Source organism: Athene cunicularia, assembly GCF_003259725.1.
Source record: "Athene cunicularia isolate RWA chromosome 12 unlocalized genomic scaffold, athCun1 chr12_part1, whole genome shotgun sequence".
In the NCBI taxonomy this organism is placed as follows: Eukaryota; Metazoa; Chordata; class Aves; order Strigiformes; family Strigidae; genus Athene; species Athene cunicularia.
In genome coordinates, this window is record NW_020799116.1 from 383,735 (window position 1) to 403,694 (window position 19,960).

Here is a 19,960-nt window from a genome sequence, read left to right on the forward strand (position 1 = left end):
GCCGCCGCCGTCCCGGTCACAGGGGGCTCGGCCCCGCGGGCCGCTCGCAGCACGGCGGCGGGCGGGGCGCCTTACCGGGGCGCCGGGGGCTCCGCGTTCCTGCTCGGGACCGCGGCAGGTCGCTCGTTTTCTGGGCGGTTTCGTCGTCGCCCCGCAGAGGCCACGCGGGCGGGAGCGCAGGTTTGCTGTACGCTGCATCGGGGCGGCGTTTGCCCTTTCACCGGCTTTGCTCTCTTTTCTGTCTCTGCCTCTTTCCTCCCGGCTGATAGAACTCCTGCCCTTACTCCCAGGCCGCAGAGAACTCGGCCGGCCGAACCCGGGTGCCCCGTCTCGCTTGTGCCCGAGATTGTGGTTGTTTGAGGCGGTCAGGTCAGCTGAAGCACGAGGAGTTTTCCCGTCTCCTCAGCTTGTCCTAGACGCTGTAAAACACGTGAAGCTCAGTTTACTGATGCTGTACCCCAGCCAGCTGAAAGGGACGTTTTTGCAGAATTAGATCCACTTGTCAAGTCGGTGGCACGAGAAAGGAAAGGTTTTGTGTCGGTGAAGCTGGTGACGAGCGCTTACATTTGTCTCTTTCCCTGCCTAGATTGAGCGGCTGGAAGTCAGCAGCCTTGCGCAGACCTCCAGTGCGGTGGCCTCCAGCACCGATGGCAGCATCAACACAGACTCTGTGGATGGGACCCCGGACCCACAGCGTACGAAAGTGGCTATCACACACCTGCAGCAGAAGATCCTGAAGTTGACCGAGCAGATCAAAATCGAACAAACAGCCCGCGATGACAACGTGGCAGAGTACCTGAAACTGGCCAACAATGCAGACAAGCAGCAGAGCGCCCGCATCAAGCAAGTGTTTGAGAAGAAAAATCAAAAGTCAGCCCAGACCATCTTGCAGCTGCAGAAGAAACTAGAACATTACCATCGAAAACTGCGAGAGATTGAGCAGAATGGGATCCCTCGGCAGCCGAAGGATGTCTTCAGGGATATGCATCAGGGTTTGAAAGATGTGGGAGCGAAAGTCACTGGCTTCAGCGAGGGAGTCGTAGACAGTGTAAAAGGGGGGCTTTCCAGCTTCTCCCAAGCCACGCATTCAGCAGCAGGAGCTGTGGTTTCCAAACCCCGGGAGATTGCCTCCCTCATAAGGAACAAGTTTGGGAGCGCAGACAACATTGCTAATCTGAAAGACTCCCTGGAGGAAGGCCAGGAAGATGGGACAGGAGGCAAGGCTCTAGGTGTTATTCAGAACTTCCAGTCAAGCCCAAAATATGGCAGTGAAGAGGACTGCTCCAGTGCCACATCGGGCTCGGTGGGAGCCAACAGCACAACGGGGGGCCCTGTGGGAGCTTCTAGCTCCAAAACAAACACTCTGGATATGCAGAGCTCAGGGTTTGATGCAATACTGCATGAGATTCAAGAGATTCGGGAGACACAAGCAAGACTGGAAGAATCGTTTGAGGACCTTAAGGTTCGCTATCAGCGGGATTACTCATTAATCATGCAGACGCTGCAGGAGGAGCGGTACAGGTATGTGCTGTCGTCCTTCATTTCTGTACTAAGCACTGTGAGTCGTGGGGTAGCGCAGTCCTGGCTCGGCTGCTCAGCAGGCTGTTCCCAGCAGCCTCACTGAGGTGGGAAGTTCTCAGGATTTTGCCCTCCCAGCTTTGTCTTTTGTAAATACTGTTGTCTTGCTCTGTACAAGAAAGAAATAACAAGGAAAATAGGTTATTTCATGGTGTTTTCAAGACAAAAAGACAAGCCAGAGAGATTTAGAAGGGTGTCCCACAAGATCAGGAGGTTACTATTATCTAGATAGTGTTGTGCCCTGCCACAGTCCTGCAGGGGTTTGGGTCAGGGCGAGAGACAGGACTGTATGTGGGCGATGTCCCGACCCTGCCTCTCCAACACTCAGATCCGTATCTGCCAGAGAAAGAGAGATCAGCTTTCTTAGGGCTCCCCCAGAAGGATGGGACCTTGCCCGTGTGCCAGAGTGAGGGTGTCCTCTTCCCTTCGCTCAGCCTCGCAGCAGCAGGGTTCGGTGACGTTAAATTGCATGTCAGGTGCTGGCAGTGCTGATGTCACGTGTGTCTCTGTCACGGATGGCTCTGGGTGTGGGTAACCCATCATCCCATCAGCCCTCCCCTCGCTGCAGTAGGGCCAGGCCCTGACCAGGTCCTCAGGGAGAGGTGACGGTGGCTTCAGGGAGGCAGCCTGGCAGCGTGGGGCAGTCGCCTGCTCGTCCTGCCTCCCCGCCAGGCACCCTGTGGGCTGCTGGGGGGGCCTCCCCACTCCCTTCCCCATGCTGCTGGTGGGAGCGAGCTCCCGTGCCACCCCGTCCTGTCCAGCTGATGGCCTCGTGTCCATCCATTGCATGCCAGGAGCCGGGGCTCACCCCCAGGTTTCGGAGGGAAGAGCCACCAGCTGCCCTTCTGCAGCCATTCGGGGTGCTGCAGCCTAAATCCACGGGATTCTTAAACCACGCTTTTTAAACTTTAAATAACAAACGCAAGGGTCCCAACTCCTCGTCCCGATGGAGCACCTCAGGCTTTCGTAGTGGCATTGCCCCCGTGGCCGGGCTGTGAAGCCTGCGAGGCTCAGCACAGCTGCTGGGCTGGGAACAGCCGCTCGAGCCTGCCGCCATGGTTTGTGCAGCGCGGAGTGGAGTTGCCCCACAGCTCTTCAGACATGCTGGTGCCAGATCTTTGGGAACACATTTGGAAAGGCTCAGCCTGCTAGGATGCTGTAGAGACAGCAAGCTTTCTGTGGGCTTTGCAAAGCTTGGATAGATAAAGCCAGACCAACGCCACTTTCTAATCCTGCTTTGCGACAATCAGCGACTTGCCTGGTGCTGGCGCCCGGCACGGCAGCTTTGGTTCCCAGTGCCTCATTGTTGTGAAGTCACCTAACGACCTGGAGTTTGGTCTTCACTCTCCAGCAGAGAGGGGCCTGTTATCTGTCAGTGTGCAGGTTTTCACACGTACAAGCAGCAGCCATTCATGGTGGAATCACAGTACAGCTGAAGGAGAGGCCTGAAAATACAGTAGAAGCCCTTGGGGACTGGTGTATGTTGCCAGCTAAACTGGCTAGTTATTCCCTCAAAGCATTAGCCAGGTTCATGGAGGTCCTCATCCGTGCCATGGGCAGTCACATCTGCCATGGGCCATTGACCTTTACCGAGTGCTCCCCTGAGGGGAGCCCAGAGCCTCACCACAAACCAAGGCAGCCTTGAGTGAAAAGCTTTGAGGGAACTTGTGTTTGGCTTACAAATGCTTAAAAAGATAGTAATTTAGACCTGGCATTTGGAATGTTGATGCAAATTAATTAAAGATGTGACCCTTCAAGAGGACCAGTCAAACCACACTAAGTGCCCTTGTCTCTGCAGGCTGTCAGAGGTGAGCAGGTAACTGCAGGATCCGCAGGGAGCTCACGGGTTAATCACAGTGAGGTTAATGCCTTATTGTACAAATCTAGATTCTTGTTTGATAGCTGCTGTGTTTTAAACCATCGCGAAGATAAAAGCCAACATCACCCTGAGAACTGGAAGGTTATGTCACGTGTCCGAGGGCAGAGGATGCCGCTGCCTTGGAGAGGGCTGGTGCCTGTTCCGATGACTCGGAACCCCCCTCATTCCTCAGCTCTCTTTTGGAAAAATGGAAAGATGGGAATGGAGGTTGTGGTTTGAAACTGGGAGGCTGGAGATCCAAATTAATCATAACTGGCTTTAAAAGCTATAAATACCTCATAACTTTGCTCTGTTTCTGGGAAGCTTTCAAAAACAAGCACTGAGTTCCATTAGGGCTCACCGAGAGAAGTGTTCTGGAGAAGCCTTTGCTCGCAGGGCAGCGCTTAGTGTCCGCGTTGTACCTGGAAGCTGGAACAAAGCACGTGCTGTGACGTTCTGTCTCGTGGCCCTTGTCCATTTCCTCTTTCTTAGATGTTCTGCCTTTTACAGTTCTGAGCTTTTCCCCTTGTGTGTCCATGCAGTTGTGTTTATGAGCTGTGGCTTGCATTGCAGGTTTTCCACAACTCCGTGGATCTCCTCCCTCCCTCTCCTTGCCTCCAGCACCTGCCCATCAGTCCCTGTGGCTGCCGCTTTGCTGCCTGGCTCCTGGGCAGGGACTCGCTGCTGCGGTTGCCCCAGTCCCCCGCCGTGGTGGTGCAGGGTGGTCCCTCGGCAAGGCCCTGCCCACAGCCAGCAGCACAGGACCGCACCGTGCTGCTCTGCCGCGGCTGAGGTGTGAGCAGGGAAGATTCTGGTGGCGCCTTGGCCATCGCTGTGTTCCTTCTGCACCAGGAGCAGGCCATGAAATTAGCTGTCGCTGATCTCAGCAGTTGGAAGGTGGTGGTTGTTTACTGATACAAGCTATTGAGACTGAAGTAAAGTTCCTGCTGAGTATTTTCTTTCTGTGTGTCCCTTTAGGAACCTGTTTGCATGTGGAGAAATCATGAGCTCACACATTTGGAGTGTAGCCAGCCCGAGGGTTTGGGTTTCTTCCCAAGCTTGGCATCCTTGGAAAGGGCATTGAGGTCTCCCACGCTCCTGTCAGGAGGAATCCTTCAGCCAAAATGCTGGACGCTGGTGCTTTCATTTATCTGATCTGTGCTGTAGTTTGATTGCTGCACTTCAGTCTGTTCTCATGATTTGTTTTAAAATAGATCAAAGGTGCTGAACCCTCGAGGCCTAGAAGGGCTGGGGAGGTCTCTGGAGCGTGGCCGGGCAGCAGAGGCAGCGCTGGGTGGGACAGGGCTGGCCCGGCCGTGGAGGCCCTGAGCCGTCCCGGGGAGCTGTGCCCTCTGCCAGGGCAGGGCCGGCTGGAGGCACAGCGCGACGCGGGCACGGGGGCAACGCTGCCCCTGCAGACAGACTCCGCTGCTGAGCGCAGGGTGTTCCGAGCCTAAGGAGCACATCTGGGTGACTATTAAATAAAGACCAGATGAAATTTTGTATAACATAGGTATAAAAAAAAAAGGTCCATCTTGGGCGATGCTTGCAGAGAGGTATTGAACTGTGTCCCTTACCTATGCTCCATTAGCTGTGTATTTTGAAGTTGTTACTTCAAAATACCTTAAAGCTCTTAAAAAATGAGATGGTCATAATGAGATTGCCTTTTTCAGATCAGTTCCCTGATTCCCAGGCAGTGGGCTCAGAACATGGGTGGGAATGTGATGTGGCTTCTCTATAGGAAGTGTTTCCGCATCCCAGAGCGACACCCCAGCACCGCTCTGGTGTCTGCTGTACGCACATCCCTGGCCTTCCCCGAGACTTGTGACAGTCAGCACTAGTCTCTTACACAGAAAAGTTTCTGTGCTGCAGCTTGTTAAGCAAGAGGCTAGCAATTTCACATATTAGCTAGTGAAAAAATAATTCCTGAAATCCAACGAGGTATTTTCTGTACCTGAAATAAACTGGGATTTGATCACTGGGGGCACTGCTATATTCACAGAGAGGTTTGCACAGACACCAGCACTCACACGTTAGAGAGGGAAGTGTGAGTATAACCGAACCCTCTTGACAGGTGTCCCATCCCTTTTATTTTTGTAATACCTCTGAGTTAAATGTGAACCATCCTCCAGTAGGAAAACTCTGGCTTTGGGCCCTGCCAGTTGCATGAACCCCTCTTAGCTTTTCTAATTTGAACATCAGTAGAAAACAGCAGGGAAAAAAAATCATTTTCGAAAGATAATGTAGATAATGGGACAAGGAGTGAGAAGTAAATGAATGGAGGAAATGTAATTTTAAAAGTAAGTGGGTGCATTTGCAAGGGGGTGTGGGTTGTTTTTTTTTAATAAGCCAGTTCCAGCGGCTGCCTAGCACAGCAGTCTCTGAAAGCTCAGATGGTTCTTGGGTGCAAACTGCAAAAGCTCTGGGGTCAGGCAGGGAGGTGAAGCGTGGTTCGGGGACAAGCCGTAGCCCTGCATTCAGGGCAGGGAGGGCCGGAGCCAGCCCTTCCGCTAAGCACGTTCCGCTTGAACTCTTAACTGTATGGATTTGCAGGGGCTCCTTAAGTTTCCTGTAGATTGAAACAGTTTTGAAATTATTAAAATACGATTGTTTCTTGTTGGAGAACAGGATTTAAGCTGCCTGGCAACAGCCTTTTGATGAAGGGCATGTATGTGGGAGGAGATTAAAATACATAATTGTTATATTTTCAGAAATGCTTAAGTCCCTTTTTATGTAATAAAGCCCCTGGAGACCTTTGTAATATATTAACAAACTGAATATATTTCAAGTAATTGATGCTGCCTTTGGGATTTAGCGTGGGTTTAGTTGTGATTTCTTGGTTGTTGTCAAGTTGAGGGTTTTTTAAGTTGGGTGTGAACAAATGGCAATATTAATTATCTGGGCTCTTCCTTCATTAGCCAGCCTTCATGTGGCTATTCCCTTGTTTGCAGCTTGTTGTTCTTGGGGAACCAGTTCTCCCGTGTGCCCTGTCTGGGTTGCCGGGCTGTCCTGGCTCCTGTCTGGGCTGAGCCGTGTGAGCGGGCGCTTGTCTCAGTCTCTCTCCTGGCTGACCACACGTGTTTCATTCCTGGAAGATGCTGTGCTACGTCTGACTCCTTGGTTTAGAGCAGTATTGCATTGGGAATGGAAATTAAAATTCTCTTCAGACTTTGCAACTAAAAACAGAATCCCAAGACTATTTTTAAAGGCTAGCTTTTGCCTACAGATTCTGAGTATCTGGCTGGTGAAGCACCAAAAAAATATTGAGAAAAACCAAGAAGCAGTATTTTTGTTGTAGTTTCAGAACTTGTAATTAAACTCTTAATTCTAGATAAATATTGTTTATTCATTTTATGCATGTGTGTGCATGTGTGAATTAAATTCAGTTGGAGTCAGAGAGGAGCTGAGATTAAACCAAGGAATTATCTATGTTGAGTTCCTTAGAAATTTCTCAGCTACTAGTATCAGGGGTCAGGTGATAAGAGCTGCACAGTAAGCTTTTTTCATGCTGTTATGGAGGAAATCAGAGTGGAAAACCCCAGGGCCCACAGTAGCTGTACCCGTGACTTAGCGAGCACCAGGGCCGTCGCTCCTCATGAACCAGGAGTGAGAAACAAGCGGGGGGCGTGGGGGAAGGGGGGGTGGATGGTGCCCAGCTTGCTGCGCCCGACCCTGGGGCTGTGGCCTCGCACTCTGTCTGTGTTTACCTTTTGGAAGTATTAGAAATAGTTGACTGAATTTAAAAAGGTACTGAGGCTCGAGTTACTTGTAAATTTGGACTTGAAATTCCAAAAATGAAGTGCTACGTACAAATGCAAAGTATCCCTAATGTATTTTGAAAGTGCTAAAATAACATTATGGAGCGATCATTGAAGTCAATTTAAAACTCCCTCAATAAGAAACAAAACTGTATCTCAGAACTGTTGTAACTCAGTTATTTTGGACCGCCCTCTTCCTCGGGACTGCGCCCAGGCCATTCACCAGTAGCAAACTGAAAAATAAGCCTGTAGTTAATGATTCACGTGCCTTCCTTAAAAATAAGATGGTCTTTGCTGGTTAAGTTGCATCATTCATGGGAGATAAAGAAAAAATAAGTCAAGGATACCCACGTGACCTCACATGTAGAGATCAGACAGGACGATCATGTGCTCTGAGGCATTGGTCACGTTTTATTTCTGGATCATTTTTATGCCCATTGCTGTTCCGAGTGTAGATGAAAATGCTGAAGAGCTTATGGTATTAGAAGGAAACGGGTCTACACAGAAGTTTGGGGAATAAGTTACTCTATTCTAAGAGGCCTTCCAAACGTGTGTGTTTGTAATGACTGAGGAGGCCACACTGGTTTTCACTAACAAGTCTGTGATGTCCATTGCTCCATTGTTACTGGTGTAATTTTGCTGTCCTCTTCTTATTAAAGCTGCTGAACCATGTGTGTCATTTTCAGATGTGAAAGACTCGAAGAGCAGCTAAATGACCTGACGGAGCTCCACCAGAATGAGATCCTCAATTTAAAACAGGAGCTGGCCAGCATGGAGGAGAAAATTGCCTATCAGTCCTACGAGCGAGCCCGGGACATCCAGGTGGGTGACAGGCACGAGGAGACTCCAGTTCTGCCTTCCACCCGCGCTTTCTGGAACTCACTCACTTTTGAAATACTTCTGTCATTTGATATTTGCTTTTAGGCCTTGTAGCTTTATTGCTAAACTGCATATCGACGAGTTCTGGAAGGGCCTTTATTGCATCTCTGCCCCTCAGGCATCTCTCCAAGTAAGGGCTTGTGTAAGGAGGGGCTGTGCCCTGCGCCAGCAGACGGGTTCGATGCAGAGCGAGCCTGCCGCTTGGTCCGGAGCAGAGCTTCCAGATGAGCTGTAGCCAAGTGGAGGCCTGCGTCCACTTTTCGTACAGGGTTTTGTAGGGTTCGGTGACCTGAACACTTCTTTTCACAGTAGCGTTCCCAGTAAACGGAGCCGAGGTTTGTTTCTCGAGGGTGTGTTTCTGTGTCACTAATTTTAGAGCAGTGGTCATGAGTGTCTAAGGAAAAATGGCTTTGTGTATCCACTGCATTGAGGCAGGAAACAATTCTTTCTGTCGGTTTTGCCCAAATAAGGAGGTATTTTTAAAGAAGTTTCTTTCAGTCTGTAAAAGACCAAAGCTATGGAAACGGGGATTTTGAAGCTGGAGGGCCTTCCACAGAGCAAGAGACCTGGGAAATGATCTGAGCAGCCGCTAAACCTCACAAAGAAAGGCCTATTCAGAAATAGGTCTATCGTCCATTTTAAATACTTTCTGTGCTAGTTTTAGCAGGCATCTCGGTTCTGATCACTGATGTGAGATACTTATAGCGTGAGCAGAGAATTGTAGGTCAGAGTTCTCCCTCCTTCCTCCCCCCGAAGTGCTTCAGCCAGGTGATTTCCTCTGGAGACAGAGCAGGCTGTGCTTCTGGCACGCTTGTAGGTCGAGCTGCAGGTCCAGTTGGGTCAGTGGCCTTCCAGGCTGCCCGCTGCTGGAGGAGGCTGAGCAGCTCTGCCCCGTGCTTTCGGGGACCGTAACTGAAGAGAAGCCCTCACAGGAGATGATCTTTAATGTCCCTTCCAACCCAGCCTGTTCTGTGATTTTGTGTTTCACTGACCTCCACAGGCACGATGCTGTGACAGAGAAAGGTAGCGGGTGACACATGACCTCTAAGTTCAGGTTAAAACAAGTTAGTGTCTGTGGACAGTGGTGCCATGGCCTGGGGGAATGTTACAATATTCAGGTTTTGTTCTCCTCTCTAATTTAACACAGCAGGAAGAAGCAAGGTTGAAAACTTAAACTGAAGTGGGGATTTCTCAATAGCTTTTTTAAATCTTCACTTTATGATTCAGTGCTTTTAGTGTAAATTTGCAAATTGGGACAGACTGTTCCTCAGCAGTGCTGAGGAAAAGGTAAGCATTGAGTTTTCCTGCATGAAAAACCAGTTAAGAGCATGGGCTGATGTTGCAGAGGAACAGTCCTAGTTCCTTTTTCAGTGATCAGCCCGAGAGAGACTGCTGCTTGCTGCAGACTTTTTGGTGTTAACCGAAGTTGGCCTTGATGTCTGAGAAAAGCAACTCTGAGGCAGGATTAATGAGAAAATTCTAACTTTGTATCTGCAAGAGTAGAAATGTCTCAGACCCCCAAGTTAGCCCTGCTTTAGAGGTGGTGTTCTGTACAGGACAGTCTCCTCCCTCCACATACTTCCTAGAGGCCGTTTCATAAATCTCATGCCTCCGACCCTTCTCCCAGACATCTCACTTCTCCAGCCCTTGCAGTGTCACCTGGAGCTCTGCCAGTGCCCCAGCTTGCTGCAGTCTGGAGGAGGGGATCTTCCTCCTGTGACACCAGCTGTGCAGTCCCACCCTCGCTACTCTCACACCTTTCCCTGGGCTCGTTCAGGTCCCTGAGTGAGCAGAGTGTGACCGAGCCTTTTTGGTTAGTTATTTTTGTAGACTTTCTCTGCCAGGTTGACTAGAGAGTTGAATGGGCTCACAGAAGGGTTGATAAGCACAAGCCACTGCAAGGAAAGGGATGGAAATGGGAGGCTCTGGGAATACACATCCCAGAAGAGGAGGAGGAGGAGTGCTGGCTAGACACAGCACCTTGGTACCCTCAGTGTTCTCCTGAAACCAAGGCTGAAGTGAGCAGCTCGCTGTGTAGCCCCCCCCCTTCCGGACAAGGGCTGTCTGAGGGCTGTCAGCATCCTCCTCTGGAGGATGGTGGGGCCTGAGGTGACGGTCGCACCGTGCAGGGACAGGCAGCTGAAGTGTGTTTTGACTAAGGCTGACTCCTGCCCGGCCTGTCAGCTCTCTGACAATCCTCTCTGGTGTCAGTGAGGTGCCGTGGTCGTTACAGACAGCCGTGCCTCGTTCATGAGGGGCTCCTCACCCTCGGTCCTGTGCGGTGCCGTGGCTTGCTCCACGCCCAGTGTGGCGGCCCGTGTCCCGCGGGCGGTGCGGAAGGCACACGGGTGGCCTGGGTTGGCCTCGTCGGTCAGGGGAGGGCCGTGGGCCACCCGCCATGGGGGACGTGTGGGTGCCGGCGGCCCAGCGCTGTGTTCTTGCTGGCAGGAGGCCCTGGAAGCGTGCCAGACCCGCATCTCCAAGATGGAGCTGCAGCAGCAGCAGCAGCAAGTGGTGCAGCTGGAGGGGCTGGAGAACGCCACGGCCAGGAACCTGCTGGGGAAGTTCATCAACATCCTCCTGGCTGTCATGGCCGTCCTGCTCGTCTTCGTCTCCACTGTGGCCAACTGCGTCGTGCCCCTCATGAAGACTCGCAATAGGACGTTCAGCACTTTATTTATAGTGGTTTTCATTGCCTTTTTGTGGAAGCACTGGGACGCCATCACCGGCTACTTGGAACGGTTCTTGTCTCCCCCCAGATGATGGCGGCAGGAATTGGCTGCATCGGCCTCCTCCCGGCGCTCTTGGTGAGCAAGCGTGGCAAAGATTAGTCAGCAACTACTCCGCTGAAGTTTTAAAGTGTCCGAGTGAATTTGTTTACATTTAGAATAACGTTTTTTCTCTGCGAGATGCATTGCAATAGTATTTTTTAGATTTTATTCAAGAACTCTTTTTGGCGAGAATCCTGGATAATTTTTATGTAGCATGGTTCTCTTTGGATGCAAATCTTAAGATTCTTTAAAGTGTACAAAAGAAATAAATAAAATACAGAAATTTGGAGCATACCAATGGGCAAATTAAATTGTGGCTTGAACTACTGTACTAAACCTGTCAGGAAGAAGAGAACGTGGTTAGCTTAAGATGAGCAAAGCTAAAGCTAGTGCACAGCCTTGAATGATGGTACCACAGCAAACCTGTAACACTAAACTTTTACTGTGAAGCCTGCTCACATTCCATGTCCAAATGTATGCATTCAGAGTGGTTTCTTTCCTTAACAAGAGAAAAACAACGGCGTGTGGATCTCTCTCCCAGCTCAGCGTCTGGGTTCGCCGTCTGTGCTAACCTGACTCACAATAACTCTGTAAGGCTGGCTGACTTTGCTGGGCGTATGAAGTGGAAGCCTCATGCCATACACAGTAACTGCACAGTCGTGCTACAGTATTTTGAAGTAGTCCTTGAAATACTTATCTTTAAGCAGAAGCCCTTGGTCGCACTTTTAAGGTTTTTTTTATATATGTATATTCACAGATTTAAAAAAAATCCAAACAGCATACTTGAAGAGTGTAATACTCAAACTCTCAGTGCTTCCTTATTGTTTCTAATAGGATTTTTTATTATAATTATTATTATTATTATTGGGGTTTTTTTTGGAAGGGGTTGGGAGGGTCATTACTTTTTTTTCCTTTTAAATAAAGAAGTGATGTTTTTAAATGAAGAAATGCGTGAATAATTGTGAGCCGTCTTGTCCTGAAACAGTTTTGAGGAGGGCAGAGAGTAGTTTCTAGTGCCAGCCTGTCTGGAACGCAGCGCTCTTCATATGCCATTTATCTGTCCTCCTGAGCATACAGATGCAGCATCATGAAAAACATCTATCTTCTCCACACATTTTTGCCATGTAGGGCTTTTTTTTTTTCTTTTTCCAGATGTGAATGAGAGTATGTTTATGTTTCTCGTTTGCACGTCACCTCTCATTCCTGGCCTCAGGATAAGAATAAGGAATTTCTCTTCATCCCTTCCTAGGGAAAAGACAGGTTCTTTTAAGGAAGGAAATACTGAATCAACAGTCCACTTAAAAGAATGGTTGTCTCAGAAATATCTCTGATTTTTAAATAACCCCCTAAAAAGAGAAACCAAAGTTTTCCTCCTGTCAGGCTCTGGTAAGACCATTTGTGTGTCTGTGTCGAGATCTTCCTTGTACACTGTGTGTGTGGTGTGCCATGGAGAGCACCCTCTTCTCCAGCCGTGGGGGCAAGGGCTGGGTATAGATTCCTCTTCAAAGCTCTGAAGGCAATGTCAGCTTCCAGTGTAACTCCCGAGGCCTGGCAGCACGCTGTTGCTGGTCCCTCCTGGCACCGGCAGGCAGGCTTCCTGTCCAAGGCAGCGGTGTTTGCTCTCTGCTGGTTTTATGACTGGTGTCCCTTTCACTGTAGAAAAGCCAAGATTCAGCTTCTGTCTCCATGAAATCCAAAAAGACTCCAGGATTCTCTTTCAAACCATTTATGGTGTTTAGTTAGATCTTACTGTTTTCCTTCCTTCCAGGCTTAAGTTCCCTCTAGGAACCAAATGTTGCCCAAGTGACCTAAACCAGTTGAAATCATACATATACCTATACAGAACATGTACATCAAAGATAGATAGATAGATAGATAGATAGATAGATAGATAGATAGATAGATAGATAGATAGATAGATAGATGGATGTAGATGGAAGCCTAGGACTTTATGCTATGACACAAATTCTGGGTTCTGAGAAGTTCCCTCAAACTAGGTTAACAGCCTGGAGGGTCTTCTGGTTGCCAGTGGAGGCAAGCCCTCCACCGCCCAACCATCCTTCCTCCTTCTGTCCGTTTTTTTCCATAGTCACAGGAAACTCAGGTACGGCCCTCCCAGGGATCCCAGCACACCTCTGTCACCACCTGCACTAATCTGCTCCTGTCCTACTTAAAACACAGATTGCCAATTGCAGCTGACTCAAGCCAAAAATAATCATGCTTTCTACAGAGTTGCAGACGGAGCAAAGATCATGTAAACATTCTCTCCCTAGACCATGCTTCTAGCTCCAGTGAAACCGTTCTGTTTACCATCCTTCTCTGGCTGATCCCAATTACGTGGGTAACTATCATCTTCCCCTTACATGTTTTCTGTCAGAAACAAAGGTGTGAATAACAGTAAGAACTGATTTGGCACATAATTGAAAAGCTTTGTTGCCTTTATTTCTGAAACCTGGCCTTTACACCTCTGGTTTTCTCTGTTCTGATCACACTAGATTTGCTCATGGTAGGTTTTTATGTGCTCAAAGTAGGAAGGAGTTGAAAGCCAATGGATCTGGACACTCGGTGCCACTCATCCATAGTATCTGAAGGAAGTGTTTGTCTCTCCTTTATATCCTGACTTTGTTTAGTGTCTCAACTCTGTGTCGTCTTCAGTAAATATCATTTGCTAATCTGCCAGAAGGCACAGGCTTAATAGAAACTTATCACCTCAAAACTGTTTGGTGAAGGCCATGTACATATGGTTCTGGACAATGTCTGTCTGTCTGTCTCTTTCTCTCTCGACAGTTTCTTCCATTCCAGAAAGTTGTCTGCAGTAATGCCATGTATGATGCTGCATCCACTTTTCATATCCTAACACAACTGCCATGTGTTTTGCCTTTTGCATTAGCAGAACGTTTTGGGGTTTCCCTTCCTCTTCAATTTGAAGGTCTGTGATGATTTCCGATAGCTTAACAATGATTATATCGTTGGAAATGTGATTCTAGCTTTAAAGCTCCCTCTCCTTGTAAGTGGTTGTGTTTGCTTTCTTGATGAAGTGTTTCTGGATGACGTGTAGAGGACAGTTTCCGCCATGGATGTGAGTGTGCGTGTGAGTACCTTTTTTATTAGCCTTCCTTATGGGTGTAAACTTTTTAGTGGCCATCTCGGAGTTGCAGAATGTTTCCCAAAGCATTTTATATTCAGAGTTGACATTCTGAAATTGCTTAGATATGTTTAGCACATATCAACTTGGCTATAAAAAGGGAAGAATATAATGGACTGTGTTAGTTCAAAAAGCAGCAGCTCTTCATTGAAATTCCATGGTTCAAATGAAGTTCATCTGCTTACCCCATTTCCTTTCTCAATGTAAAGAAAGAAAATCTTGATGCAAAAAAAAATTTACCATGTAAAATTTTATAAAGTTCTCTTTTCTCTCAGGCTCATTAATTTAGTTTAATGATACTCGGCATGCTCACAGCAGGTATTTCATTGGTTTATTCCAATCCTATGAGTTCTTAGGGTCTGATCAGATTAAATGCTGACTTCTGTACATGTTGCACTGGGACAGAAAAGCACTGTCTTTCAGCTTTGAAAATATGCATTTTTTTTAATTAAACAAGCAGCATTATAACAAAAGAAGCCAAGCTATGAAGGGGTTCAAGATTGAGTACTTTTGCCAGTTTTTAAGTGAATTCTGAATGTGGCTAAAGAGTTAAAAACCCTGTGTGTCTGTGTTGTGTATGCCAGGTGGTATAGTAGTAGGCAATTGACTTAGCTGTAAGTGTGTTTTAAAAGTGTAAAAAAATAAACAGAAAAACTCACTTGCACGGGTTGAAAAGTACAGAAATGACACTTGTGAACGTAACACTGTAGTTTATAGGTCTTAAGCTGCTAATTGTTGAGAGAGATTTACATTTGTCTTGTCTGATTGTCGCAGATTTATCTGTGACACTTTTACTGTATATAAAAAACTTTAAATAAAGACCTCAGCTATTAACACTGGCCTGGTTTGGATGTTTGGGGCAGGAGGGGACTGGGGGGAGGGGGATGGTGAGCAAGGAAAAGGAATGTGTTAAAACCGTACTGAACCCTAGTAACTTCAAATTTGAGTAAGTTCTCCATAGACCCGATACCCGATTTCATCCCAGCACCAACCCAACCATACGCCACAGGCAGGAATAAGTTGGCTGCACTGTTGGTCTCTGCGGGCAGAGGAAGAGGAGGAGCAGCACTGCATTCTTCCTCACCCATTTCCTTCCCTGCCTCTCCCAGGGTCACTGCCGTGCCCGCAGGTGTGGGGTTTGCACCCAGCAGCGTTTCTCTGCCCCCGTCCAGGAGCCGGATGCCGTTAGAGAGGTGACGTACCTGGAGGCGGCTGCCTCCGAAGAGCTGGGCTGGTGGGAGCCCCCCCTCTGCGCGGGTCTGTAACCTGGGCTGCCCGGCTGGGGAGGGCTGGGGCTGCCTCTCGCTTCCTCGGAGTTGTACAGGATAGTGCAAATGAAAATGAAAACCCTTGGTGGGCTGCGGGCCCAGGTCGGTGCCCAGCGACACAGGCAGGGCGAGCTGCAGTTCTAGCCTGGCCTGTACTTCTCACCAGGTGTTGCTGTGGAGCAGCGCTGGGCCCCGGCTCCGCTCTGCCGGGGAAGAATCCAGCTGGCAGGATGGCGTTCCCTCACCCAGAGCCCACCCCCTCTTCTCCGAGGAACGGCGAGAGCCCAGAGGATGTTGTTTGGGCCATCACTCAACAAGTATTCTGTCTACTGCATTTCATAGAAGAATTTCTGAATTCTGTAGTACTTTTACAAGCTGGAAGCGAGCAGATTCCTCACTAATGTGAAGAAAATACTCACTCCGCTTGTTTTTTGGTCACATGGCCTGAAGAACACAGAACCAAGAAGGGAATAGCAAACACTTTTGTAAGAGGGAAGAGACCCAAGTATTTTTCTCTGTTTTCACAAAAAGTTGCAAGTGCTGTAAAACCAGCAAGAGGTCAAAAAGCAAAAGTAGCTATTTTGCAGGGATTTTCTCCCCGTAGTCTCCCCACAACCAGAATGCAAATTCCAAGGTTATGGATGAAGCAAGTGCAATCATACTTTTGCTAGAGCTGTCTGGCTCAAGACAGTACATGGGTGCTGGTTGTGAAGTTTAATGTTTCTGTGTTCTGGGGCGGCCACCTGGTAGGTGTTGGTTGGACTCTACGGTTGTTCAATGCGGCTCAGGATCAACAGGGGGTATAATGACTGAGCGTGGAAGCAGGGGCCTTCTACTCCCATGTCAACAGTTTTAATCCCGTAATTTAGAGGATTAGGAGTCATTACTCAGCTTTTTGGTTAGTCTGTGGGAAGTGGTTTGATAGCTCCACCCAGGTCCTGGGGGACAAACAGATGTGGCAAGGCTGTGGCTGTGCTGGGCTGGCACAGTGGAGGTGGCTGATCTTTCTCACTGGAGCAGTCCCTCGCCCAGCTCAGATCACAACACACTGTGTTGATTGTGGAAACTGGGGCAGACAGAGCTCCCTGCCACGAGGCATCTGTCTTCAGGTTATTTAACAAACACCAAACCTACTTTCTCATAAAGGATGGTGTTGGTTAATGGTTTGCTGGCCTCAGCAGAGCCTCCCTCACTGAGTGGAGTTAGCTGAAATGGGAACTGGGTCCTCTGCTGCCCGAGTCAGCGTGAAATGGTGCATCCCTGGGCAAACCAGCTCTGCTGAGGGCTTCATTCCCTAGACAGTTCCCCTCTGAATTTAGGAATAAGTCATCAAGTGTGTGTGTTCTGCCTCTGTGCCAGCCCTGGCCTGAAGAGGCAACAAAATGAGGAATGCTGCCTGAGGAGAAAAGTGAGAACAAAGCGGGAAGCTGTGATGCTTCAGCTGTGTAGCCCTGCCTGTGCACAGCTGATACTCGCCTTGCAATCAGGTCAGTAGGAGTTCAAAAATTCCTCCACTACACACTCCAAAGCACTTAAATCCTGCAGGGGTTAAATGTCAGATCTCCACTGTGACAGCCTTGAGGACATCCCTGTCTCCAGTTGCATTGTTTGAAAACTTTTATGCCCAACACTGGCTGTGATAGGTAGGGAGAGGGAGCCTGAAGAGGTGATCCGTGAGGCTCTGGGGCTCCGGCGGGAGCCGCCCCAAGGCACAGTCCCGAAGGGCGGGAGGGCTCTGCTTCTGGGGGCTAAGCATGGCAGGGGCTGTGATTGCCCTGAACATCAGTCATCTGGCTGATCTGGAGCTTTCTGCTCCTCCCCGCCCCTCCTGCCAGAGCCAGCGTGCCGGAGGGGCCCTGCGGGGCAGAGGCCTGACCCCGGCCGCTCCTGCCCCGGCCCGGTGCGCTGGGTGTTTGCCGACGGGCCTCTGCCCCCCGGGCTCCTGAGCAGCACGTTGTCCCGGTCACTGACCCACCCCGGCAGCAAAGGGGAGCCCCGCGGGCCAGGGCTCCTCACATGCCGGCCTCGGCCCTGCTCTGGCGGGGTTGTGTGTCCAGCAGCAGAGATCACTCGCAAAAGCGCCTTTTCTCTGATGCAGGGTTGGCTTCAAACGAAAAGAGGGGAAGGAATCACGAGATTCAGAGGTTCTCTGAGGACAGGATGGAGATTGCGCAGGAGCAATGGCCACGTTGATAAACTCCCCATTTCCTGACACCAGCCAGGGAAGGAGGGTGCTCCGCAGTGCAGAGCTGCAGAGTGCCTGGGCTGGAGGCAGCCGCAGGGCAGGAGGGGTGAGATGAGCCTGCAGAGCTCCAGCCTGGGGATGGTCCCACCTGTTAGCAAAGCACCCATTGTCTTTCTGCCATGTCCCCCACCCAAGCACTGCTTACAGCTGCGTCTTTGCCAAGTGCTAATAGCATGGTTAATTACTGGAGCAGGGTGCAGGCACAGCTGATGCTGGGGAAGGTCGATGTGTGGAGCAGGGGCTGCCCACGTACGGGAACCACGCATGGCTGTGAGCTAGTAAAAGCAGGGTGCTGACTGGGAAACACCTTTCAGCTGGGCTGCTAAAAATCTTCCCCCTCTCCCCATCAGCAAAAGGAAACCTGGTGCTCTGCCCTCCCAGACACTCTTGTTCTGCTCTGGCACGTGGACAGTGGCAGGAGGGGTTTGTGGGCCCCCACACAGGAATTCACCGACTCAAAAAGCAAGCGAGCTGGGCTTCTCGTCTGGCCTCCAAACGCCTCAGGTCAGCCCGTCAGTGGGGTCAGCCTGGACCCACAGCGTGTTGCCTGCAGAGCTTGTGAGTGGAGGCTTGAGCCTGGGGCTGAGCCGCAGTGGCTCTGGGGACAGCAGCTTGCAGCTGACACGCTGGCTCGGCGAAGTGCTGCAACGCTGAAGCCGTTCCTGGCGCGGGTCTCACGAGGAGGCCTGGAGCCAGCTGCTGCGGGTGCTGATACATGGGGAGCGCCTGCTTTTCCTCTCCGCTGCGCTGGCTGATAAGCACAAAGTGTTTGAAGAGAAGTGGCAAAGATGGACTTGCCCAGTCTCCACGTCTGATACAGAAACACAGGTTGAGATAATAGCTCTTGCTAGGCTAACCTAAACATGTTTTACACGTGGACGGAGCAGTGAGCAGGAGTGATAATGGCAGCGGAGTAGATAGATTGCTGCTATCTGGGTTACAAAAGGGCTTTTATTTAATTATGCTCAATTCGCTTCCCCTGCCTGTGGATTCCTGCACTGCTGGTGCAGGGCTCGCCAGGGCCTGCTGCCCCGAGGCAGCAGCAGGCGGGGAGGCAGCGGGTGCCTGCGCCCCGGGGACCTGCCCTGACGCTGCGCGGGGTAGTCGGGGCCACCTCACGCAGGCATCAAGCCCCAGCTCTGTGCAGCGGTGCCGTAGGCTGGTGCTCGTGCCCGCCAGCTTCCCGGGGGACTGCGGGTGGGTGAAGCCGCGCCCCTCCTGGCTGCCTTGGCTCAAGCCCCGCGCTGATTTTATTGCGGCTGCGGCACCTGGCAGAGCTGGCACGAGCTCCTCTGCCTTCTATTTTTAAGAATTCCCTTTGAGTGTGCGCATGGGGATAGCTGCTGTTCCCGTGGATCTTGTAAGGGCGAGGGTGAGGCTCAGCTGACGGGAGGCTGCTGCTCCCCCTCTGAGACCGAGGCGTCCAGAGGAGCCGTGGGGCCAGCGACAGCCAACGCCAGCAGGGACTGTGGAGTTGCTCCCAGCTGCACACTGTTTCCCCTTGTTGAGGCATCTCCCCCCAGCAAGACCAGGGACAGGGTGGAGGAGGACAGCCCAGGGTGCCCCTGCACAGCCAGGGAGCCAGCGGCCCCGCTGAGGCCCCAGCGCTGCATCGGCCGCTGGTGGCTCACAGACTCGGGGGGGAGTGGGGACACCGCACTGGTGCCCCCAAGTCCTCCCCCAGTGATGCCAGGTGGGGCCATGGCCAGGCTCAAGGCACAGACTGGGGACAGGGAAGGTCCTGTGGCCATCCCCGGGGCTCACTGCCCCTGGCAGCAGCACTCGGGGCCCTGGTTTTGCTCCCGGAGGCTGGAGGCCTGCGCTGGGCCCCAGGCAAAGGTCTCTCCCCGTGAGCGTGAGCTTTGGGCAGGGAGTGGGGGCAGAGGAGAACAGGAACTTGCTGGTTTTTCTTGCCACATTCCCATTTCCGCTGCTTGTGGCCATCCCACAGTCCAGAGCCACATCATGGCTTTTAAAGGTGCTGGGTTTGCTTCTCTATTAGCACGCCTCAGCTCTGACTCACTTCCTTTCCCACCGCCGCTTGCCTTGGCGACTGCTGAAGGAGATCCCTCTGCGAGCTCCTGTCCAGGAGGCCAGTGGAGCAGCTCCTGGTGTGCTTTGGTCTCTCTCCTTCAGCATGAACGTGCCAGGTCACAGACACAGGCTGGGGTTCATTCAGACCTGTGCTCCCTAACTCTGTTCCCCACCCACAGGCTTCTTAGGAGGAACAAGCCAGCACTAATCACTGCTTGTGTTTCCATTTATTGTCGGCTTTGAACTTGTGTTTGCAGATGTTTGATATTTTTTTTTTGTCTGGAGCATCTGAAAACCCTGAGAATTTCAGACAGTGCAGGTAGTTCTCACAACACACAGGCAATCCATCCCTGCCCTTTCAGAGGAGGATCTGAGGAGGGCTGAAGATTTTCACTAAGGAAGCTTCTAACACATGCTTGAAGCT

The 19,960-nt window shown here is 50.6% G+C and overlaps 1 protein-coding gene across 13 annotated transcripts in view; it reads left to right on the forward strand.

Moving 5' to 3' along the window:
• TMCC1 (transmembrane and coiled-coil domain family 1) overlaps nt 1-14,823 on the forward strand; it is a 166,690-nt gene extending 151,867 nt beyond the window's left edge. For all 13 annotated transcript variants that reach the window (XM_026857835.1, XM_026857833.1, XM_026857839.1 and 10 more), the window contains 3 exons: nt 587-1,521; nt 7,881-8,016; nt 10,522-14,823. In XM_026857835.1, the coding sequence (XP_026713636.1) occupies nt 587-1,521; nt 7,881-8,016; nt 10,522-10,836 (1,386 nt within the window). In that variant the 3' untranslated portion in view covers nt 10,837-14,823. The remainder of the gene's footprint in view (nt 1-586; nt 1,522-7,880; nt 8,017-10,521) is intronic.
• The last annotated feature ends 5,137 nt before the right edge of the window (nt 14,824-19,960 follow it).